At 47.2% G+C, this 25,308-nt stretch overlaps 2 protein-coding genes across 3 annotated transcripts; one reads left to right on the forward strand and one right to left on the reverse strand.

Moving 5' to 3' along the window:
• Positions 1-85: 85 nt before the first annotated feature.
• LOC309394069 (C-type lectin domain family 1 member A-like) lies at positions 86-5,051 on the reverse strand. 2 transcript variants are annotated; one of them, XM_081956781.1, is made up of 5 exons: positions 4,979-5,051; positions 3,855-3,953; positions 2,631-2,785; positions 1,718-1,860; positions 86-365 (listed from the first exon to the last, which is right to left on the reverse strand). In XM_081956781.1, exons 1-5 carry the CDS (start codon positions 4,995-4,997, stop codon positions 239-241), a joined length of 543 nt encoding a protein of 180 aa, XP_081812907.1. In that variant the 5' UTR covers positions 4,998-5,051; the 3' UTR covers positions 86-238. The 2 variants fall into 2 exon arrangements, with proteins under 2 accessions (XP_081812907.1, XP_081812908.1); XM_081956782.1 differs by lacking the exons at positions 3,855-3,953; positions 4,979-5,051 and adding an exon at positions 3,259-3,519.
• Positions 5,052-7,222: 2,171 nt separating this feature from the next.
• Positions 7,223-19,205, forward strand: LOC309394070 (oxidized low-density lipoprotein receptor 1-like). The gene is made up of 6 exons (XM_081956783.1): positions 7,223-7,284; positions 10,599-10,694; positions 12,171-12,269; positions 13,293-13,444; positions 17,139-17,281; positions 18,888-19,205. The coding sequence occupies exons 2-6, from the start codon at positions 10,682-10,684 to the stop codon at positions 19,009-19,011; spliced, it is 531 nt and encodes a 176-aa protein (XP_081812909.1). The 5' UTR covers positions 7,223-7,284; positions 10,599-10,681; the 3' UTR covers positions 19,012-19,205.
• Positions 19,206-25,308: the final 6,103 nt, after the last annotated feature.

Below are 25,308 nucleotides of genomic sequence, written 5' to 3' on the forward strand. Positions count from 1 at the left end.
GAAAAAAACAACAACCCAGCATTTGGGAGATGTAAAAGAAGAGGGTGAAAGAATGGGAATCAAAGAAAGGGAAGTGTTTGATAAAGGCATTTAATTTTGTTGAAAAAGAAGATGTACCTTTGGGGCGTTTCCATTCAGGGAGGTGCTTCCCCAGGTCAAAATGGGCTACCTGATGGGTGAGGGGAACCTTTATTGCAAAAGTGGCGGGGGGGGAAGTTTGGGGCGCCCGTGGACGGCTTCAAGGCACCATTTTCTTGCACAGACACCTGAGCTCCTCGGGGCAGGGGCTGGGGGCTGCCTCTCCGTTGCTAATCGCCATGCAACATTCGCGGTGGAAACAAGGCCGGCTGACATGGAAAGAGCCGCTAAGGGATTTAAAAAAAGAAATCAATCAAGAGTTACGGATCAAAAACAACGGGCAGGCAGTCCTCGACTTACAACCGTTCGTTTAGTGACCGTTCAAAGTTATAAGGGCACTAAAAAGTAATCACTACACACGATGTTAGTAACCTGGTTTAGAGGAAGGTTCCAGTGGAGGGTTGCAGGCGGTACGCCCTGGTAAAGGTCTACCGGTGCCCGCCCGGAGCACCGAGTACCATTCCAGTACGGTGCACTGGAGGGCCCACCCGCCCGAGCTCCTTACCTGTATTTGAGCTCTTCAGTGCTTCTGCACGTGTGCACGGAGCATACAGCGCCTGCGCGACTCTCCGCCAAGCAGTTGGAGCATCACGGAGGCAAGGACGCATTCGCACACTGCGCGTGTGTGCATGCATGTACACGCATGCATGTGGGGGATGCCGGGCCCTGTTGCATTGTATCGGTTGCAACGGGATCCGGAACTCACCACTGGTGGGTTCCTACCAGTTCGGACCGGTTCGGACCGCTTCAGCCGAGTAGGTAGTAACTAGGCCTGCCACGGCCCCCCAAACCAGTTCTCATGTCGTCGGCGCCATCGTGATGTTTGGTTGTGCGCAGAACAATCTTCATGGCAAAAGGATTTGCTAATGTTGTGCGTATGTCCAGACTTTTAAGTGCAAATGCGCAGGCGCGCGCAGAGCAAACTTTTGTGAGTGTGAAACCAACAGTAATGCCGGCCGCAACCCACCCCTGACCTGGTTGTTAAGTGAACCCCATTGACTTCGCTGGTTAGAAGGTCACAAAATGGGAATCCCATGACTGGGACGGTGCAACTGTTGTAAATGTGAGTCGGTTGCCCATCATCCGAATTTCGATCATGGGACGCTGCGTCGGTCATAAGCATGGGAAACGGTCCTAAGTCATTGTTTTTCAGTCCCGTTGTAACTCCGAACGGTCACTAAACGAAGTGCTATAAGTCGAGGCCTCCCTTCCAGGTGTGTTCCCATCCCCTGTCATTGGCTGTTGTTTAAAGCGGGACCTTGGTGTCCATTCTGGAGTTCTCCGACTTTTAAAAAGATTCGAAAACATTTAAGAAGATGTTTTAAAGCAGGGCCACTTTAAGACTTGTGGATTTCAACTCCCAGAGAGCTGGCTGAGGAATTCTGGGAGTTGAAGTCCACAAGTCTTAAAGTGGCCTTGGTTGGAGACCCCCTTTCTAAAGTGTTGGGTATCTCTGCAAACTTCCCCAGTGAGAGACCCCTGTTTTAAAGTTTAAAGAAAGGACCCCTCCCCACACCTCCACCTTTTGTCCCCTGTGCCCCCACCCCAGCCCTGGGGGGGGGGGAGAGGTGAACCTCACATCTGGATGTGCATGAGTTCTCCATCTGTCCAATGCCAGGTCCTCTGAGACAGGTTGAAGGACAAACCGATCCAGATCTTCTGCGAGACATGATGGTGATCAACCACAGTGACCCATTTGCGGGACTCTTGGAGCAGGAATTCCTACGAGGAAAATGGTGGGTTTCATTCTGGCTGCAGATCAGGAAATGGGGGAGGGGGACTCAGGGATGTCAGGAGGAAGCACCCCCAACATCTGGACACTCAAGAGCAGAGGCCACCAAACACCCCTTCAAGCGAAGGAATATTGGAGTAGGATTCACATCTTGGTAACAGAAGATTCTTAAAGTTTCTACGGAGAGAAAACCAGAGACTTCACTTCTATAAAAGAATCACAGAGTTGGATGGGACCTGGGAGGTCTTTAGATAGATAGATTGGATGGATGGACAGACAAACAGATGAGAGATAGATATAGAAAGAGAGATATAGACATAGATAGAGGAGGGGATAGAATGGATAGATACAAAGAGTGTCTCTTTGTAGGTAGGTAGGTAGGTAGGTAGGTAGGTAGGTAGGTAGGTAGGTAGGTAATGATGATGATGATGATGATAGATAGATAGATAGATAGATAGATAGATAGATAGATAGATAGATAGATAGATAGATAGACAGATAGACAGATAGATAGACACAGAGAGAGAGACAGATAGATATGGATGGATAGATGGATAGGTATGGGTGGGTGGGTGGGTTGGTGGATGGATGGATGGATGGATAGATAGATGATAGATGGATAGATAGATGGATAGATAGACAGACAGACAGACAGATAGACAGATAGAGATGGATAGATGGATATGAGAGAAGCAGCCCTTCCCCATCCACCCCCCCACCTACTCCCCCCCCCAATTGCTGTAATGGCAAGAAGGCTCACCATTTCCCCTTCTGTCTCAACCTTGAGCAGGCTGCTTCTCCGTTTCTCGCATCTCTCCATGCACAATGCCCAGGGCAGCAAGAAATCCGTCCGTCGGTAGCAGCTCTCTCCCCGTTGCAGCCAGGTCTGGTAGCGACAGATTTTACAATGCTGACCTAGAGAGAGTCAGAGATGGCATTCAGTGACGTGCAGTGAGGTGAGGCAAATGAGGCACAGCCTCACCACTCTCATCATGAAAAGAAAAGAAAACGTAAAAGGAAAAAGCTGAGCTAGTTGCTCCCTCGCCGTGGATGACTCTGCTTAACTGTTAAAAAAAGCCTCTAAAAAGCGCCCTCTGAGGCAGGAGAACTGCATGCCTCATCTAGTCTGACTTTAGGCGTTTTATGATCACTCGAGCAGAGTTAAGCAAGGGTTAAAAGCCTAAAAATTCCTGACATAGGTGAGGCACGCAGTTCTCCTGCCTCACAGTAGAGGGCGCTGTTTTAGAGGCTTTTTTTAACAGTTAAGCAGAGTCATCCACGGATGCCAGGCAAAGAGCCATGCTGTAGCACACACACTTTCCCCCAGCCTCTTTCTTTTGGAAGGCTCGGATCGGCTCCCCTCCGGCTTCTCTGCCTCTCCTCTCAACCCAGCCTGCCAGCAGGAGGTGAGTGGGTGGGCTTTATTGCGTTCCAGGCATTTCCCACCCAGACAGCAGGCTGCATTTGCAATGGGGGAGGTGTTTGGGGAAGGCAGCAGGGGAATGGGGGGGGGGATGGCAGAGGAGCTGCTTTCAAGCCATTGGAAAAGATATCCAATCCAACTTTTGTGTGTGTGTTTGTTTGAGAGTGAATGAGAGAGGGAAAGGGGTAGGAGAGATAGTCCAATCCAATGTGTGTGTGTGTGTGTGTGTGTGTGTGTGTGTGCGCGCGTATGTGTGTGTTTGAGAGAGGGGTGGGAAGGGAGAGAGGGAGGAAAGAGGGGAAGGGAGAAGAAAAAGAAAATGAAAAAAGGAAACTTATTTCACAAAGGAGAAAAACAAATGCTGTCGTTTTTAAATCGGAACTGAGCATGCCTGGCTGTAGAATTCTGGGAGTTGAAGTCCACAAGTCTAAAAATATTTGAAACCAACCACTGTGATCGTCATCAGTGCTAGAAGGCAGTGGGGTTGCAGGAGGAGGAGGAGGACTTTAATTCTATTCTATTTTTGGAGCCAGGAGAAGGAAGCACAGAGGAGACGCTTACCCCGGTCTCCTGCCAACAGTTTGATAACGTCGTTCAACCTTTTCTCCCTGGTCCTCATCTGGAGAGTTTGCTCATTTAATGTATCGGCCTTCTGGATGTCTGAAACGAAGGAGAAACAAAGCAGAGGAGCTTCTCCTCCAACCTTTCCCAGGACGGTGTGGACAGAGGTCACCCCCACCAACCTTGGAAGCTCAGGCCAGAAGGCCAGAAGGCCAGATCTGGAGGGACACCACCCCCCTCTGTCCAGCAGGAATCTCAGCCTCCTATTTAGATGCTGGTCCGAATGTGACGGCAGCAGAGAGGAGAAAGAGAAGCAGAGCAGGTGAGGCAGTGGGACCTCCTCGCCCCCATCAACACCACGGCCCTCTAACGCAGTGGGTGGGTGGGCTCCAACTCTGACACCACCATGAATCTTGGCAGCTTTCATATGGGTGGACTCCAACTCCCAGAATTCCCATCTGAAGCCTCTACATTGACATCTATTGTTCGAAAGCAACGACCTCTGGTTTAGCTACTACTTCATCCTTCCAGACGAGACGACTACTACTACTACTACTACTACTACTACTACTACTACTACTACTCTTCTGCTTCTGCTTTTGCTTCTGCTCCTCCTCCTCCTTCTCCTTCTCCTCCTCCTTCTTCTGCTTCTCCTTCTCCTCCTCCTCCTTCTTCCTAACAGCCTTCCAAATCCTTCCCATTGGTCTGGGGGCCCAGCTCTTTCTTTGGTTGACCTCCCTTGCCTTCCTGGTCCTGGATGTCCCCATCCGGTGTCCAAGAGTGTGTAGGGGAGTCATCCTTACACCACCATATGGTACTGTGTATTGTCACGGAAAGTATTCCAAGCCAGCTTGTCTAATACAATTACAACTGTAGACGGAGGGACACACCTTTCTTGATCAAGTTTAGCTTTGATGCTCTCCAGAGATGTTGGACAACAGTCGCCATCCCCCCCACGCACCCCCCACCCCTCCGGTCCCAGCAGTCAAGGATTATGGGAGGGATTTCTCAATCCTTCTGCATGTTTTCGGGCCATTCTACCTTCTGAGAAATCACTTCAAAGAAGGTGAGAAGAAGGTCCAGGAAGGTAAGATTGGAAGACTGGGAGAAGCAGAGATACTTACAGGTGTTAAAGTAACCCATCAGCACGGAGAACAAACACAGGGCGACCACTGCTAAGAGAATGGCAAGTAATTGTGCCCAGCTGGTTATGCCAAGGAAATCTGGTGGGGGGAAAAAGGACAAATGGCAGAAGAAAATATTTGTAGCTCAGGTGAGGCTTTTGGTGCTCTCTGAGCTTGGTGGTTTTCTTGCAGACGTTTCATGACCCAACTAGGGAACATCATCAGGGCTAGAAGGGAGTGTGGTTGGAGGAGGAGGAGGAAGAGGAAGAGGAGGATAACAATTGTGAGGTCCTTGATGCTCTCTGAGCTTGGTGGTTTTCTTGCAGATGTTTCATGACCCAACTAGGGAACATCATTAGTGCTAGAGGGGAGTAAGGTTTGTAGGGAGGAGGAGGAGGAGGAGGAGGAGGAGGAGGAGGAGGAGGAGGAGGAAAATAACAAGTGTGAGCTCCTTGGTGCTCTCTGAGCTTGGTTGTCTATCGAGATTCTTAGTCATCCAGTTCATAGCTATTTGTCTGAAATGGTATAGGGTTTCCTGCCTAGGCAGGGGGTTGGACTAGAAGACCTCCAAGGTCCCTTCCACACTCTGCTATTGTATTGTATTGTATGGCTTTCCCAAAGGTTGTGGGGGTTTTTCCCAAGACACAACTGGACTTTTGGGTCTGAGCTCCGTTGTTTTCTTGCAAACATTTCATGACCCGAGTAGGTATCATCATCAGTGCTGGAGGGAGTGGGGTTTATTTACTCTAACTATATACAGGCATCCTTGGCTTAGGAGCGCAGTGGAGTCAAAATGTCTGTTGCTAAGCAAGGCAGCTGTGAAGTGAGTTTTGCCCCATTTTACGACCTTTCTTGCCACAGTTGGTAAGTGAATCACTGCAGTTATTCAGTTAGCAACATGGTTGTTAAATGAATCCAGCTTCCCCCTGGACTTTGTCAGAAGGTCACAAAAGGGGATCACGTGATTATGGAACGCTGGGACCATCATAAATATGAGTCAGTTGCCAGTTTGAATTTTGGCCATGGGAATGCAGCAATGGTCATAAGTGTGAATAACAGGCATAAGCCATTTCTTTCACTGCTACTGCAATTCTGAATGCTCAGTAAGGGAAGTGTGGTAAATCAAGGACTATCTGTATTCTGCAGCAGCAATAAATTTTAAATTTAACACCCTGAACTAAGTTAAATTAAATAAAAAAAGATTAAGATGGGTTACCATTTGAACTTAATTAAAAACAGATGAATATTAGAATTTAAAGTAAAACAGTTTACAATTTGAGTTGAAATTAAAATAGATTAAGTTTTCACTATAAATTAAAGTGGATTAATATTTAAATGTCAATTAAATGGGGTAATATTTGAATTTAAGTAAAAATGGATTGAAATTTGAATTTAAAGTCAATGAAAGACTGAATTTAAATTGAATTAAAATGGATCACCTTTTGAGTTCAGATTGCATTAAAAATGGATATTTTGAAAGCATAATTAAACTACTTAAGGCCTTAAGAAGAACCAAAGAGGGAACAGCCCAGCTGCTAGCCAACTTGGTTTGTTGTTGCTATAATTACAAATATAATTATGGTGATCATTTCAAGAAGGATTTATGGGCCAGAAACTCATCCTTAACTACTGATTTTATATGCAATTGAAAGCGGCGATGCACAAATGTTTGTGACCAAATGACATGCTAAATAAATATGTAATTGATGATATATTTTTAAATGTATGTTTTTGTTTGTTTTAAAATAAATTTATTTATTTTTTTAAAAAAGAAGGATTTGTGGGCCAGAAATTCATCCTAATTTTGCTGCTTAGCTGCAGCGAGGACCTTGCATAAAACCCACCTGCAGCCTCCTCTCCCTCCCAACTTCCCCTCCTTATAGGCTGAAGCGTCCGATTTAAAGAGAGGCAAGGTTTCTAGTCCTCATGGCCACCTGGGAAAAAGAGCCAGGAAGGCAGGGAAGGTTTGCAAGGACTTCTAAGGGAGGCAACTGCTTTGTAAGGCCCGTAGGCCTCTTCTCCTCCCAGTGAAGGGGGCCTGCTCCCAAGGCCTGGGCTGGGGCATCCTTGCCCCCCACTCACTGGGGGAGGGCAGGCGTACTGTGTACTTCTTCTTCTTCTTGGCCGTCGAGACCACCTTCTTCTGAGGCAAGACCACCACCGAGCTGCTCCAGAAAGCTGGTCCTCTCTGGTGGGATTTTGCCAGCTGCGGGTTGTGGTTGAAGAACCGGAGTGAGGAGTGGGACCACATCCGGAGCTGGGACCCCGAGGCCCTCATCCTTGCCTGGCTGGCCCTGGCACCACCGGTGGGTGTGGGCATGTCCCTGTTCTCGGATTCACAGTTGGGGCTGGGATGCCAACTGCCACCAGGGCCCCGTTGGCACTTTTCAGCTGGAGGGGGCCCTGCCCCCCCCCGAAGGTTCCGGCACAGCTTGGAGTCATCCCTCCCCCCCGCCCCCACCCCCTCGGCAGAGTCAGATCCTGGATTGCTCATCTCCCCCTCCTCTTGCAAACGAGAGCAAAGTAAAACTCAAATCCCCCTATTGTCTTGGATTCAGCTCACAGGACGGATGCGGGGGGGGGGGGGGGGGGGGGCTGGCTGGTCTTAGACCGAGGAATAAATAGATGGCGTTTTATGATGGATGGATGGATGGATGGATGGATGGATGGATGGATGGATGGACGGACGGACGGACAGACAGAGAGAGACACACACAGACAGACAGACAGATAGATGATAGATAGATAGATAGAGATAGATAGATGATAGATAGATAGAGATAGATAGAGATAGATGATAGATAGATAGATAGATAGATAGATAGATAGATGATAGATAGATAGATAGATAGATAGATAGATAGATAGATAGATAAATAGAGATAGATGATAGATAGACAGACAGACAGACAGAGAGAGCTAAATGACAGAGGATATAGATAGATAGATTATAAGATTATAAATAGAGAGAGAGAGAGAGAGAGAGAGACAGACAGACAGACAAACAGACAGTGTTAAATGATAGAGAGGGCTATATAGATAGATTATAGACAGACAGACAGACTGATAGATGATTAAAGATATAGATGGATGGATGGATGAATAGATGGATAGTTGGATGGACGGACAGACAGAGGTAAAGGACAGAGAAGGACAGACTGAGTGGATAAATGGACCATGGGAGATGTATTAAAATGCCACAGGGCCCTTTTGAGGCCTCCCCAGCTTTGGGCCAGAGTTCCTGACACTGAAAGGCAGGAAGGGAGGAAAGGAGAAGAGAGGCTTGAAGATGGCGGCCGGTGCCTGAGCCCCAAGGAGGTATATATTGGGGGAGAGAAAGGCTGCTGCCTGGGGAGGCCCTCGCAAGGCAGCCGGCTTTGAAACCCGGACTGCCGGGGTGGGAAAAGCCCCCAGGCCCAAGAAGGGCCGAAGGCGAAGGGAGGGCCGTGTGAATGTCTACAAGGCGTTTCCTAGCCCAGAGCCCTTCACACGTGTCCACTTTAAGAGTTGCAGTCCACCCGTCTTAAAGTGGACACGCTTGGGGACCCCCGTCCCAACTCCTCCAGCCCCAAACGCTGTTGCAAAGAGCTGCAAAAGCCATTTTTAATTTTGTTTTTATTTGCATTGCTGGAAGACACCCCCCCCTCTCTCTTTGCAACCCCCTCCCTCAACGGCAGGGCCAAGATGGCCCCCAATGCAGCCGTGGGGAGGAAAAGCTGCTTTGGGGTGGGGTGGGAAAACCCACACCCCAAAGAGAGGGGCATTCTGGGAAATGGACTCCCTTTGCTGCAGCCCTGCCCAGAAGGGAGGGGCCTCCGAACCTCCCTCTGGACCCCCCAAATAAAACGGCCTCTCTTGGTCCCCAGGGGAGCCCTAACAAAGCCCCCAGGCCCCCCTGAACGGGAAAACTCCCCCCTCCGGTGGAGTTGTAAACCCCCCCCACCCCAAAGATATTTGGGGGGCTTCCCCAGGTCTCGCCTGGTGCGTGTGAGAAGCAGGAGATCCAAGGGAGGCCCGGCTGCCATGTTTAAGACCCCCAAAGTCGGCCCTGCCAAGGAGGACCCTGAGGATCCCCAGGTGTCCCAGGAGTTGACCGTCTCGCTGGGCAGTGACCTCTCCGGGCAGGGCAGCCATAGCAGCACCTTGCAACGGTCATCCTCCAGTGAGGTGCAAGATGAGGGGGGGCCTTCTCAGCTCCCCCCTGTTCCCCAGAGTAAGCCTGAAAAAGGGGACCCCCGTCTTCTGGAAGAAGAGGAGGAGGAGAGGGGCCACACCTGGGAGCCTTGGGCACAAGACGTCCAGCCAAGGCTCGGCCATAGAAGATGGCTGCAAAGGCTTCCCAGAGGCCCCGCTTGGCCTATCTGGGGGTGACACCACGGGCCTGTCAGGAAGGGGTCTGAGTCTGGGGGCTGCAGTGCTCAGGAGCCCGGATTGAGTCCCGGGGCCCTTTGGCTTTGTAGGATCTCGGACTCCCTTGCTGGTCTGGAAAGACCCCGATGGACGGATGATGCCTGCAGAGGATCTGGGCCTGGAGGGGAAGACCAGAGTGACCAATGGCCCCAAAGGACATATTACCCCAGTGCAGAGGGAGGAACGTTTCATTTCATTTCATTATTTCATTTCATTTCATTATTTCATTTCATTTCATTATTTCACTTTATTCTTTTATTTCATTTTATTTTATTTCATTTTATTTTCATTTCATTTCTTATTTCATTTCATTTTTTCATTTCATTTCATTTATTATTTCATTTCATTTCATTCACTTTATTCTTTTATTTCATTTCATTATTTTCATTTCATTTCTTATTTCATTTCATTTTATTATTTCATTTTATTATTTCATTTCATTATTTCACTTTATTTTATTTATTATTTCATTTCATTTCATTATTTCACTTTATTCTTTCATTTCATTTCATTATTTTCATTTCATTTATTATTTCATTTCATTTCATTTTATTTCACTTTATTCTTTTAATTTATTTTTATTTCATTTCTTATTTTTTATTCATTCTTTTATTTCATTTTATTATTCTATTTTATAAACTTTTATTTTATTAAATTTTATTTATTTTATTTTAAACTTTTAATCTCATTTTGCTTTTCTCACTGTACTTTATTTATTATTGCACTTTATTTCATTATTGCACTTTATTTTGTGGGGGTCCTTGGTGCTCTCTGAGCTTGGCTGTTTTCTTCCAAATATTCCATAAGCCAAATAGGGAACACCATCAGTGTTAGAAGGAAGTAGAGGTTTTCTCTCTCCTGATATATACAAATAGTTTGCCCTGTGAGAGATTTATTTTATCCCTTCCCCTTCCCCTCCCTTTCCTTCCCTTCTCTCCTACTTCCCTTCACCTTCTCTTCTACCATTTTTCCCTTTAAACTTTTACATTTTTTTAAGCATTTACCTTTTATTTTAGCCATCTGAAGTTACTCCAGACAGCTTACAAAAGAAAACCCCACCCAAATCATTGAGTATAAAGCAACCTTCAATTATTCTACCTGGCAGTTTAGTCATTCCTGTGCAGAGAATCTCTTCCAACACCAATTTTGGCAGCTGGGGCTGCATTCCTGCGTTCTCATTTCTCCTTTGTCCCTTCCTTCCCTTTCGCAGATGCCCGGAATACGACCAACTGGTTTTGCTCCGCCATTGGCCTTCTCTGCATCTGTGCAATCCTCTTCCTTTTGGTGACCCTCATGAAAATGAAAGGTAGACTGACTCGGTTGGGCTCAATTCTGGTTGCAAGTCAAGGATTATTTGAAATAAGATTGGAAGAGACCTTGGAGGTCATCTAGTCCAACCCTTGCTCAAGCAGGAGACCATACACCCTTTCAGACCAAGGGGTGTCCAATCTTTTCTTGAAAACCTCCAGTGTTGGAGCGTTCACAACTTCTGGAAGGAAGGATTTCCACTAGTTGATTGTTCTCACTATTAGGAAATTCCTCCTTAATTCTCGGTTTGATCACTCAAAAAAGATCTTAGAGATCCTTACAAAAACATGTGTAATTCTTTCAATCTTACAAAGAAAATTTCTGGTTGTGGGAATGGGAAGACTGGTAAGCCAGGATCTCTTGCCCTATTCATTATTGGAATGCGCACAAGAGCTTTGGCCACTTTAAAACATTAAGTAAGGAAACAAATAAGCAAAAATAACGAACAGAAACACACGTCTTTTTCTTCAACTTCCCACTGTTTTGAAACAGTATCATGTGTCCCCACCCCTCCACCCCAAGTTATCAACAGGAAAGCAGAAGTAAAATTTAATTTTATATATATATATATATATATATATATATATATATATATATATATATATATATATATATATATATATATATATATATATATATATATATATATATATATATATATATATATATATATATGTAAAATAAAGTTTAGGAAACATTTTGCACTTTGCTTCAAACAAAATCGATTAGCAATAGAAGAGAAAATTTGTAATTCATGGTTGAATTGTAGGGTCCTTGGTGATCTCTGAACTTGGTGGTTTTCTTGAAGACATTTCGTGACCCAACTACGCAACATCATTAGTGCTAGAAGAGAGGGGTGTTCACAGAGAGGAGGAGGAGGAGAAGGAAGGAGAAGATGGAAGAAGCAGCAAGGAAGGGGGGGAGGAGGGATGGAGGAGGAGAAGAAAAAGAGGAGGAGCAGAATATGGAAAAAATGGAGAAGTTGGAGACAGGGAAGAGAGAAGGAAGAGAAGAAATGAAGGGGAGAAAAAAGGGAGGAGAAGAGAGAAGGGGAGGAGGAGGAGGAGGAGGAGAAGAAGAAAAATAAGAGTAGTAGTAGTAGTAGTAGTAGTAGTAGTAGTATGGAGTCCTTGTTGCTTTCTGAGCTGGGTTGTTTTTTTGCAGATGTTTCATGACCCAACTCAGGAATATTATCTGTGCTAGAAACCCCCCTCCCTTCTAGCATTGATGATGTTACCTAGATTGGTCATGAAACGTCTGCAAGAAAACCACCCAGTTCAGAGATCACCAAGAGTCCACAATTCAACCCTGAGCTACAAAAGTTCTCTTCTATTGGTAGAAGGAAACGTCTTTGAAGACGTCATTGATAATTCATTCAACCTCTTCTTGGAAGAAGCCCCATCTTTCTTAGAAAAGCGCAGGAGGCATTGTCTCTTGTCCTCCACTGATTATCTGTCTTTACCTTTCCTGCAAGTGGCCATGGTGGAGAAGAGGACACAGGAAGAGGCAGAGCTGTGGCACTGGAAGATACTCACCTTGACAGAAATGTTCAACGACCTACAGATTGGCAAAGGTACTGGGCACATGGAAGAACCCAGCATGCAAGGGGTCCTTGGTGCTCTTTGAACGTGGTGCAGATGAAGGAATGGGGGGGGGGGTTGCCTCTCACACTGATGGTGTTACCCAGATGGGTCATGGAACATCTGCAAGAAAACAGCCAAGTTCAGAGAGCACCAAGGATACCGCAATCCCCCTCCTCCTCTTCCTCCTTTTCTATCTTCTCCTTCCTTTTTTCTCCCATTTGTTCCTTCTCCTCCTTCTCTATCTTCCCTTTCCCCATCTTCTCTATTTTTCCATATTCTCCTCCTCCTCCTCCTTTTCTTCTTTTCCTCTTCCTTTTTTCTCCCCTTTGTTCCTTCTCCTCCTTCTCTATCTTCCCCCCTCTTTCCTTCCATCTCCTTTCTCCTTCCTCTTCCTCCTCCTTCCTTCTTCCTTCTTCTACTTCCTCCTCTTCCTTCCTCCTCCTCCTTTTCTCCTCCTGCTCCTCCTCTCTGCAAACCCTTCTAGCACTGATGATGTTCCCTGCAGAAGAGGGTATCACATAATGTAATAACCAGTTCACCCAGAACCGACAATGTGGGTGTGCGTGCGCACTTACGAGCATCGTAGCATCCCCGTGGTCATGTGATCTAAATTCAGACACTTGGCAACTGCCGTGTACTTGTCATGGTGGCAAGCATCCTGTGTGGAGGGGTGGGGGTGGGGGTGTCACGCAATCACAACTGGCAACCTTCTGACCAACAAAACCAGTGGGGGGGGGGAAGAGCCAGATTTGTTTAACGACCATGTGATTCACTTAACAACCCCAGCAGTTGGCTTAACAACCAGGGCAAAAAAATTAAAAAGAGAGAGTAAACACAGGCGAGACTCACTAAGCAAAGGAAATTCTGATTCCTGATTGTGGCCATAAAGTTGAGGATTACCCAGGTTGTTTCAGCTTAGCCCGCGGGTGTTTTTGAGGCCTTGGAGGCATTGGTACTGATTGTACCAATGTGAGACCCGGGCGCTGGGTTGCTTCTCCTCTCTCTCTCTCTAGTTTTGAATTGCAGCAGCTGCAAACTCCAGTGGATGCAACAAAGCGAGAAATGCTACCTCTTCCGGAAGAGAGAAATGAACTGGCATTCCAGCCAAAACCTCTGCCAGAATGAGAACGCAAAACTGATGGTGGTCCAAAACAAGGATCAGATGGTACTGAGGCTGGGGGGAGATGGGAGCAGACCAAAGAGGGCCCAGGGGGGCTGAGTGATGCCCCTGTGAAACTGTACAGGGTGCCTCTAAAGCACTGTTTCTCAAACTTAGTGATTTAAAATGAGTGGACTTCAAATCCCAAAATTCCCCCTGCTAGCATGTTTTAAGATGGGTGGATTTCAACTCCCAGAATTCCTCCTGCTAGCATGCTTTAAGATGGGTGGATTTCAACTCCCAGAATTCCTCCTGCTAGCATGCTTTAAGATGGGTGGATTTCAACTCCCAGAATTCCTCCTGCTAGCATGCTTTAAGATGGGTGGATTTCAACTCCCAGAATTTCCCCTGCTAGCATGCTTTAAGATGGGTGGATTTCAACTCCCAGAATTCCCCCTGCTAGCATGCTTTAAGATGGGTGGATTTCAACTCCCAGAATTCCCCCTGCTAGCATGCTTTAAGATGGGTGGATTTCAACTCCCAGAATTCCCCCTGCTAGCATGCTTTAAGATGGGTGGATTTCAACTCCCAGAATTCCCCCTGCTAGCATGCTTTAAGATGGGTGGATTTCAACTCCCAGAATTCCCCCTGCTAGCATGCTTTAAGATGGGTGGATTTCAACTCCCAAAATTCCCCCTGCTAGCATGCTTTAAGATGGGTGGATTTCAACTCCCAGAATTCCCCCTGCTAGCATGCTTTAAGATGGGTGGATTTCAACTCCCAAAATTCCCCCTGCTAGCATGCTTTAAGATGGGTGGATTTCAACTCCCAGAATTCCCCCTGCTAGCATGCTTGAAGATGGGTGGACTTGCTTAGTTTCCATCCGTTGCTTCTTGCAGGTGCACAGGAAGTTTTTCAGAAGAGATAGGGCATCCATTTGTTTGAAATGGTCTGGGTCTCGTGCCTGAGTAGGCGGTTGGACTAGAAGACCTCCAAGGTCCCTTCCAACCAGTGGTGGGTTTCTGCCGGTTTGCACTGGATCGGGTGAACCGGTTGGTCAATGGACCCGGAAGTAAGTTGCTGCCCTGGCCCTGTCGCTCACTCGCTCGCTCGCCCCTGCCTGTCCAGAAGCCGCTCCATTGCTCGCTCCCCCTGCCCACCTGCACTATCCTAGCCCCGCCCACCGCTTACTGATTGGTTACCTCACCAATCGCCCTGCCCGCCTCTAAGAACCCTATCTAAACCCACTTACCTTTTTTCCTTTTTTCCCTGCACTATAAGCGAGTCCGGTGACCTTTTACGGCCTTGCAAGGATCCCGGGCTCGCTTATAGTGCCGGCCCGCAGGGCCGCCAGAAAGTGCGGGGGTGGAGACGGCGGCGGGAGCTTATGCAGCGTGGCCGGCCCATGTTTGGGCACCTTGCAAGGCCTCAGCGTTTTTTGCATCGGGGCGTGCTGCAAGAGAAAGGGAGTAAAGACCTTTTCCGGATTGTTTGGTGGTGGAGGTGCGGGCCCGTGCTCACTAAAGCAAGTCTGGGGAAGTCCTTTGCGCCAGCTGGGAAAGGTCTTCACTCCCCCCCTCTTGCAGCATGCCCCGATGCAAAAAATGGCGAGATCGGCGCACTTAGGGCTGCTGCTGCGATGTCCAGGGAGGCTAAACCAAGCCGCGCGCCTCTCCCAGCCATTTTCGTGGCTTCCCAGAGCGCCAATACCTTTGTGTTCTTCTCCGCGCTCTCCTCGGCTCCTCGCGACAGCAATAGATGTCCAGAAGCGGCAGGGGCTGAATGGAGGGAGAGGAAAAAAGTTGGGATTCTCCCTGCTGCAGCTTTTAAATGGCAGAGAGAAGCTGAACTCTCTCCCCACCACCCCCTTCACAGAGGAGTTGCTGCTCACTTTAAGTGGATGTGTGATATTTTGCAAGGACTGGGAAATCTCTCATGCAGTCTCTGAACAAGAAAAATGTATTTACATGTTAATGGGGGAAACAGGTGGGCTAATTATAATCTTAAACTATTTTTGGCTTACTATACAGATAATTTAGCGCAAAGCTATGCACAACAGTATTAGATTTCTGTGGTTTTATCTTCCTTGGTTGGTTTTGGGGAGAGCTATGGAAAGCTAAAATAAGTGCTGTGTAACAAGGAAGCGTGAAACATTCCTTTTGATTCATTGGAGAATTAAAACCAAACCTTATTTCAAAGGAAGAAGTTTCATATCATGCAACTTTCATCAAAACTGTTTCACATGCCCTTAAATCTTCGGGGGGTGGGTGGGGGGGAACAATAGTGAACATCTTGGAAGTAGGGTAGTAGTGGCAAATATCTTAGAATAATACTTTGATACAACTATTATAAATTGTTCAGCAATAATTTAACTAAAAGAATTGTGCATACTATATATAAATTGTTACTTCTTAGCAGGAAGTCCAATATTTTTTTCTTTGGATTTTCCCATTTGGCTGACTTTTTCAGTACTCCAACATACTATTCTTTTTTATTGGGGATATATTTATGAATTTATTTTTTTAAGCAACAGGCCAGAACCTGTTCATATTAATAAGTAGGAAATCTGTTGGACATCAAACTTATTTTAAAAGTATCATTATGTAGAACTCTTTTTAGTAGTCTGGATTATGGAAGAATTGCAGGAAAATATTAGATAAGACAGAAAGAAGCTAAAATAGGGGTGGTGATGGTGAATCAACTTCTTGTTTATTGCCCATGTTTTATTACAAACTACTCTAACTGCTGCCTGTTTTTTAGCAATAATGATTACATTGAATATGATATTAATATATAAAGCATATGATATGGTTCCAGGATCAGAACTAGTCTATATTTGAATGGCCTGAAGGTGTGCTAACATTCAAGGAAGCTAAAGCTGCAATCTAGGAAAGGCAGTTCTTGGCCTTCTAAGTACTTGGAAAATAGACCACCTATGAACCATCTGTAAAACCACCCTGATCGCCATATAGAAGAAAGTATGAAATAGCCTGTATAAATCATTTGGTGGGATTTCAAAGCATTGGAATGTTGTGGGAGGACTTTGGAACATCTGCTTCATTGACCAGGTCTGGAGGAGTTCTCAGAGCCCTGTAAAATAACTTGCCTAGCTTTAGTACAAATGCTAGGACTGCAATGTACTTTGCATTCTGTTCCAAACAAAGTACTGAAGAGAATACAAGACTGTAAATATCCCCACCCACAACTCTTTAAAGTAGATATTTCATGAATCCCAGAAAAAGGTGCCGCTGCTTTACAAAATACCAAGTAGATGCTGTGGGCTTTACATTTCTATATATTCAAAAACAGTGCATAGCCCTAACAAACATTATTATTTAATGAATTTAAGTTGTTGCCACTGCTTTGAAGTTAAATTCAGGTGTATGGATGCCTCTTTCTTTTCTGTGTAATTTATACCTGTATCTTGATTGGGAATGCTGACATCATCTTGGCCACTCCCACCCGGTGACATGGCGGGCAAGCCACTCCCACCTGGTCACATGGCTGGCAAGCCACTCCCACCCAGTCACATGGCTGGCAAACCACTCCCACAAAGCAGGCCACACCCACAAAGTAGGTCCCAAATTTTTTTGAAACCCACCACTGCTTCCAACTCTGTTATTCTGTTATCATATTTATATGGCTAATGCAGCCAAGTTATGACAGAGGTGAGTGAATCAACTTTCATCCATAACTGGAACTGCGCAGCTTTCATCTTTCCTCTGAAGCCTGGCCTGACTCTGGTGACTTTATATTTTAGCTGTTCCTAAGGTTTCATACCTCTATGCATTATTACCTGGATCCGAAGATGAATGAATATGCCAAATTCTGGATCGGTTTGGCCTACGATATCGTGGAAGGAAGATGGCTGTGGTTAGATGGAACTGCTTACAAGCCCCAACGGTAAGTCCTGTCCGGAATGGGTGATTTCTCAGGGAACACTCCCCCCCCCCTTATATTATGAACCGGAATAAAAGATGGGAATTACTGTGTGGTTGAAATTGGTCTCACACCCTTGGTCATTACATTTCAAATTATTTTCAGAGGACACCAGTAGCTCAGGATTGAATGGGGGGTGGGGGGGCTTGGTGCTTTCTGAGCTGGGTGGTTTTCTTGCAGACATTTCATGACCCAACTAGGGAACATCTTCAGTTCTAGGAGGGAGGGGATTTGCAAGGAGGAGGAGAGTAAATCAGCACTCCTCTTGACTGACGAGGGTCCCGTTTCCCAGGCTTCAATTGCTTCCCTGGCTGTTTTCGTGCCTGCTCGTCCAACAATCTTAGTAGATGCAAAATTGAACGGATGTCCTTGTTTATTGCCATGTGAGGCTACCAAGTGGCCATTTTATTTGTTCCTACATTTCCCTATTGAATGGGAAGAAGGTGTGTTGACAGCATTGGAGTAGCCTCATATGGTTTGTGTCCTAGTTACGTTGTTCCAATGTGTGTTGTATTCTTCTTCTACTACTTCATATGCCGTGTGTGGAGGGAAAATCTGCCTCAGCTCCCAGCAATTTGCCTCTGTGCAGCAAACAGCAAGCTTCACTTTCACTTTCACTTTCAGCAGGGGCCTCCCGATCATCAGCTGTTTCAGGCTGCAGGGATTGCTAGTATAGCCTATTGCAGCCTCCGCAACCCCATTTTCCCGTTTGCTGCAAGGAGGTAAATTGCTGGGAGGCAGAGGCCAAAGGGTGGGGGACGGTGCGTGGGTGTGGCTACATTCAATGTATAAGAGGCACCCAAATTTTCACCCTCTTTTAGGGGGGGAAAAGGAGCATCCTATAGTCCGAAAAATATGGTATATTATATGACCTGGAGAAACAACACAGTCTCGTTCCGCTGTATGCATGTACATGGCGAGAGAAACGAATCTTGCGCGTTTATCAGCCAGATGGCCGAGGGAAACAAAGTTGTTGCAGAATCTGGTAGATCTGCTATTTAAGCCTTGTAGTTTTGTCAAAAATTGTGTGGCTGATGTGACCCTGGTGTTCGAGGGTTGTGTCACAAAACGTAAGCATTGTGGCAGCCATTTAGCCAGGTTATATGTAGGGTTATCTTTTAACGCTTTGAGGGGGGCTCCTTTTGTGTTTCTTGGGGAGTTCATTGGACAGGGATGGCTAACCTTTTTCTAAAGGCGCGCCCTGACCCACCTGCGTGTGCACAAGCGACCCTCCCCCCCCATGCATGCGCGTGTGACTCCCGTATATGTGGGGAAGTTTTCACCCTCCCCAGCTCTGGAGACTTTCCTGAAGCCTGGGGAGGCTGAAAACGGTCTCCCCTGGCCCTCCATGCCAGCAAATATGGCTCCACGCGCCACCTGTCGCATGCATACCATAGGTTTGCCGTAGGATCTTGCAGGGCGTCTGTTCCTCTCGTGTTCCGCCATTCCTTCTCCATTCTAGTGTCGTCGTTGCTTGAGTTGTCTTGAGTGGAGCGTTCAGTTGTTCTCCGTGTCTTGAAACGGAGAGAACGAACGAGGAGGATGACCAAGCCAACCTTCTCTATTTCAGATTCGGGAAACTGAGCGACCATGGCTGTGCCTACATCCAGAATGGCAGCTTTCACTCCCAGCCTTGCAGTGAAGCAGCCAAAAGCATTTGCGAGACAACCGTCCAGTTTGGATGGAACCTATAGTCCCGTTTATGGGCCAGGCCACCTCTGCGGCCCAGAGACCGTTGCCCGACCTGTTGGGGTGCTGCAGTGGGGCGAAGCTATCGGCCTTCCCTCCCTCTCTGAAAGGGTGCAGGGTTTCCTGCCTGATCAGAAGCCCTCTGACTCTTTGATGCTCTTGTTCTGCTATTCTTTCTGTTATGGTAAATAAATCTGAATTTCTCCAGACGCAGCACAGGGCTCTCCTTCTCTTCAGACCCTGCTCAGGCGTAACTCCGTTCCAGGGCAATGGAGAGGCGAATGGGGAGTCGTGCTCCTAGCCTGCCTTGCTCCGACTCCAAATGGCTCTGCCTAGCAGGGGCCACACAGACGTTGCAGAGCACAAGGGGACAGAGGGGTGGGTGGGCTGCAGCCTCCTGCTCTTGTTGTTTCCTGCCAGCCAGTCTCTCAGACCCCAACTTCCCCTGACCAGTCCTTCTTCAGCTGGCTGGCAGAGGCTCCCCAGGGCTAACAGGAAACAAGCAAAGGGCCCCTAGTCTTTGCTGTTCTCTGCAAGGTGGGCACTTCTAACAAGGGGTGGAGAGAGGAGGAGAGGGAGGAGAGGAGGAGAGCAGAGAGGAGGGGGCAAGAAGAGGAGAGGGGGGAGGGGGAGGGGGGAGGGAGGAGGGGAGAAAGGAGAGGAGAGGGGAGAAGAGTAGAAGAGGAGAGAAAAGAAGAGAAAATAGAATAGTGAAGAGAAGTAGAAGAGAATAGAATAGAGAAGAGAAGAGAAGAGAAGAGAAGAGAAGAGAAGAGAAGAGGGAGAGAAGTGAGAAAAATCTCCCCACCCTGATCAGAGCCCATGTCCTCCCAATGGCCAACCTTGTGAAAGACAAGTTCTCTGAAGAACTAAACGCCCTACTAACAGCTGTGAGGAGACCAACATGGCAATTGTGCAGGGCAATTTCAGTGCATGATGGCCAGAGACTGACGTTCTTTCTAAACCAAGTCAGCAGTGGTGGGCTGCAAGTGGTAAGCCCCGGTGTCGCGGAGGCTCATGGTTGCTGTAAGGCGCATGCACGTGGTGCGCGCTTTCATGTGGACGCCGCTGGGTCCGTAGCGGTTGGAGCGGGATCCGGAACCACCACTGCAAGTTGCCCATCACTTCATACATTGCTGGCGAGAGCAGACACCGCCGGGAGTCCCCTCAATGGATGAAAACACGGAAGAGAAACATTCAGAGCATCATCTGCCCTTGGGTTAGAGTTTATTGATCAGTGACACCAAATGGAAAATAGAGCCTGATGTTGTAGTAACCAGGGAGATTCTGGCTTACAACCTTCAAGGTGCTTCCAGATGTTTTCATTTGTAAACCGTCTTGCACAGGTAGGGCTGCTCGATTTCACAAAACTGGTCATTCCAACGTTTATACTCTAGAAGAAATCAAACCATTGGTTAGACTTTTGTTTTGGGATCGCTCATCATTTGTACCTAAGAAAACTGGGGTGGGTGGGAGGGGGGTTTCTTCTTTGGTCACAAAGGGTTAAATTTCTTGGATAGGAACATTTAAATGCACAGTTTTGTCGTGGTAGTTTACAGGCAGTCTTCAACTTACAACTGAGAACACAGGCTTGAGAAGTCTGATACACTAGAACAGAAAATCTTCTCCTTACCGTCGGCATATAGTTCGACACAATTCTGCTTCTTTTTGCACTTGGAAGGTTGTTTTGGTGTCCAAGGAATGTACTCCGTCACGGATCCATCTATCCATCTGAATCGTGCCTGTAGAGAGAGAAAGAAACAGCGATGTCATCTCTCCAAGTGCTTTTCTGAATCGTGCAGAATCAGGATATTACATCTCAAGTGTACTTCTCAACAGCCGAAGGGTCAAATGTAAGAGGGATCAAAGTGTCCTAGAGGACAACCGCTTCAGCCGGCAGTGTGTTTCACCCGCCCAAAAAACCCAAGATAGGCTCAAGATCAGAAAAGATGATAGGATTGCTTAATACTGCACTAATCAGGCCCCACTTAGAATAGTTATAATCCAGTCCTGGCCACCACGATACAAAAACCATGCTGAGACTCTGGAAAGAGTACAGAGAAGAAGAACAAGGATTAGAGGGCTGGAGGCTGAAACAGGATGAACAGTTGCAGGAACTGAATATGTCTAGTCCAATGAAGAGGAGGATTAGGGGTGATGTGATAGCACTCCTCCACTATTTGAGGGGCTGCCACAGAGCAGAAGGGAATATATTCTTCAAAGCAGGTAGGACAAGAAGTCATGGGTGGAAGATTATCGAAAAATGATCCCACCCAATGTGAAATTTTCTGACCCACAAAGGAGAGAAGATGGCAAGAAAGTAACCGGCAGTAGAGAGAAAGCAGAGCTACTATTTATTTATTTAGCATATGAGAAATACATGGACTTTTCAGCCCTTCCCCGACCATCCTCCGTGGCCCATGGGCCCCTGGCCCTCAGCCCCTTGTCCTTTGTCCCTGCCTATTCATCCAGATCAGTGGTGGGTTCTAGATCCCGTCACAACTAGAGCCAGGCGTCCACCTTGGGCACGCGTGCTGTGCACGCTTGCGCACACCACCGCCCTGCGATACCCCAGCTACTTGGCAGAGGTCGCACAAGCACCTTACACTATGCGCACAAGGGCAACTGGCTCGTTTCCCTCAAAAAGCATGTGGGCGGGTGGGCCTAACAAGCCAGTACAGTGGCCACTGCTCCCAGCTGCCAGTGGTATGCCCATACTGGGTGGTACCACCCGGAACCCACCACTGGTCCAGACACCATTTGACCTGGGCCTTTAACTACACTGCACAAGAAGCCGCCAGCCAGTTGGGGAGCAGTTCATAACTGGCTGTGGAAGGTGGCAGCACACCACTGCATAGGCCGTCAGGGAGGGTGCACCAGGCAACTGGCGGCAGTGGCAGTAGCATGGAAAAGTGATTGCAGAGAAGGGGGGGTGAGCTGGGCAACTTGCGGCAGCATGGTGGCAGCATGCAGAAGCGATCGCAGGGGGTGGGGGGGCAGGCAAGTAGCAGAGGCTTTTGAGCAATAACTACAGGTTGCCACTGCTGCTGGTTGTCTGGCGCACCTGACAGTCCCTGCAATGGTGCGCTACCCCCTTCCACAGACAGCCACCGATCTCTCCCCCATTGCTTGGCAGCTTCTTGTCCCATCCAGCCAAAGGCCCAGGTCAAAGGGTGTCCGGGTGAATGGGCAGGGGCAAAGGGCGAGGGGCAGAGCGTTAGGAGCCCATTGGCCATGGAGAATGGCCAGGGGAGGGCCAACGGAGGAGAAAAGCTTGCTGTAAATGGGCTGAGGTGGGGGCAAAGGTGGCACGGCCAATGGTGGATGCCTAAGCGTCCTAAACCCGTAGAAGCATAGTCCAGCCATCGCTAGAAAGTTGCATGTTTCCAACGTCCAACTGGATTCCACTCAAAATGCCTTAAGCGGTCTCCCGGAAAGGAAGACGCATAGAAGATAAAGCCACAGAGGTCTGGAAATACCTCCAAAAGATCCCACTTCACTTAAGAGCGTTCTTTCCAGTCATAGCTGTTGATCAGCATCCAAACACAGGGGATGTTCGTGAAAGTTCCTCTGTTAAACTGTGTGAATTGGGACACAGGTGCCCTGGGCGTGTAAAGACTATGACAGAGTTTGGAACTGTGACAGAGTTTGTTTAAAATGCTTATACTCACTGATGAGAAGAAACAATACCGGTATTTTTGTAATTCCTCTGTTTATCTACTCTTGTGCAATCAGCTTCTGTTTCCTGACTTATTCTACGTGGTTCAGCCAGCCTTATGAGAGTACCAAAAGGACACTATTGCTGAGATCTGGATAAACGTGTCATTTAGAGAGAATTGGGATCTGTCCCTTTGACCATTCAATCTAGAGAGCGTGGGTAACACAACCAAGGTCAGCTTCTTAAGATCCAAAAGCTGCACTGAGATCCCAAACTGAATGTTTTCAAGGCTCTCCAAGGAACCCCCCGCCCCACACACACATACTAGGATTGCTATCATGTTGTTGTTAAGTGTCAGAGTTTTGGCAGTGTGACTAGTATTATGAGATGAATCCAGGAGCAAAACACAGCATGTAGCGCCTTTACACAATTAACAGTGTTTTATATATACAGAAATATGTACAGACATAAATATATACAGACATTCACCTTGGAGACAAGGAGAGAAATGAGATACAGAGAGAGGGGGAGAGGGAGGGAGGGACCCCCTCAAATATAGACTTGTGTGGACCTCCCATCAGAGTCTTAAAAGGGTTATAGCTCAACGAATCAGCCTCATTGCACTAGCCTTGCCTTACATTGCCTCAGATTACAGATTACAACCTTACATCAGCTGGCAGCTATTAAATCCTCATTACCTGACATGAAGTCCTGGTGGAACTGTGCCATGATGCAAATCCATTGACAGGTTGTCCTGTCCTTGTCACCTCCCCCCTCCAGACCTTTTCGTTGTCTTCAGATATACCACTCCCTCCCTTACCTCCCTGAGGGAGGATTCTTCTACTCACAACTTCTACTCACCTGCCTGCCCTTGATTCTGTACAATCCAATCCAGATTCTAAATATATCTTCATAGTTGGTTATTATAAAAGATGATATATACTCCATTTCCCGTTCACTGAGGATGGAGGCGAGGTGGCCCACTGTGCCGTAGGTATTGCATTCCGACTGGGGGACACCAAACAGACACAGGTGAGGACTTCCTGCTTTAGATTCTGATTTTGTCCTTTAGACCAAGGGTCTTCCACCCTGGCCACTTTAAGACTTGCAGACTTCAACTGCCGGAATTCTGGGGAATTCTGAGAGTTGAAGTCTGCAAGTCCTAAAGTGGCCAAGTTTGGAGACCCCTGCATTAGTGCCCTCCCTCAGTTCCACAAGTCTAACCTTGTCCTTCCTTCTGATTCCTCAACTCTATCATTCAGTGCCTGTCTTCACGACATCTCAACTCTATAGCGTGTAATCAAAATCAGGACCTAAAAAAATCCAGGCTCATGCAGTATTTATCATTAACAATGCAGACTGGAGGAATTCCTTCCAGAAAATAATGGGAGGGGCTCTTGCAGACTAAAACAAATGTGCTCATATTTATACACTTCAGGAAAAGAGGACAAAATGATAGAGTCATGCACATACCAGTGGTGGGTTCTTACCGGTTCAGACTGCTTCGGACCGGTTTGGCTGACTAGGTAGTAACCATCTTGGTTTTTGCTTCTACGCTTGCGCAGAAGCAATTTTTTTACCTACTGCACATGCGTGCATAGCACGTATCAAGTACAGATGCGCCCGAAGCACGTCCCTGAGCAAACCGGCAGTAAAAGAATCTGGAACCCACCCCTGGCACATACCTAGGTCATAGATGATGTAAGCATAAATATTCATAATTAGTAGATAGATGATGCAAGCAAAAAAAGGTATAGAGTGTCCTGCCTGAGCAGGGGGGTGGACTAGAAGACATTCAAGTTCCCTTCAACCTGTCATCTGGGTCAGGAGAGCAGTTGAACTCTGATAATGTTGCTTTTTTTTTCCTTTTGTGAGTTGGGTTGTTCTTTATCTGTGGGCAGCAGGGGTCCTACGTGGTAGATTTTCCCAGGTTTGTAAACCTTGCACGCCGCCCAAAGACACATGCGTGGGATGGGTGGCCATAGATATCAAATAAATAAATAGGTTTTGAAGGAGCCACACAACAATTCAGTCAGTTTGTGGAAGTGCAGGGTTAAAACTTAAACCTATGTTCTCCTAAGAGTAAACACCGGAGAGCAGGAAGCTATCTATCTCCCCACACGTTTTGAAGGGAGGGGAAAGGGTCAAGCCACCCCTTCCCTAAACCCCAACCCATCCTCTCCTCCCATGGTTCTACTCATTGGCAGATGGTTTTAAGGTCTTGGTGGAAGGGAGGCGGTAGGATAGGGACCCAAATGAGGAAATCAAATGCCGGGATGTGGGTAGCACAGACACAATCCCATGCCAAGGTCCCTCATTTCCTTGGCAAGTGGACCCATAGGGGATGGTCAAACAAGTCTGCTGCTGTCTATGATGGTGTGAATGTTCCGTTGTGGTTCTATTCATGCTCTAGTCACATTGTTGTGGCCATATTGACTTTCTTGACCATAATCTTTGGACATCTCTGCTCCTTCCTTCCCTCCCCTCCTTCCTTCCTTCCTTCCTTCCTTCCTTCCTTCCTTCCTTCCTTCCTATTTTCCCTTCCCACTCACAGGGAAGCATTACATTCAGACAGTAAGCTTATAAGTTGAGTTAGAGGGTAGTGGGAATCCCCTTACCTCTGCATGATTCCAGCTGAGTTTTT

The sequence above is a fragment of the Natrix helvetica genome (assembly GCF_964273705.1).
Source record: "Natrix helvetica genome assembly, chromosome: 6".
Lineage (NCBI taxonomy): Eukaryota > Metazoa > Chordata > Lepidosauria > Squamata > Natricidae > Natrix > Natrix helvetica.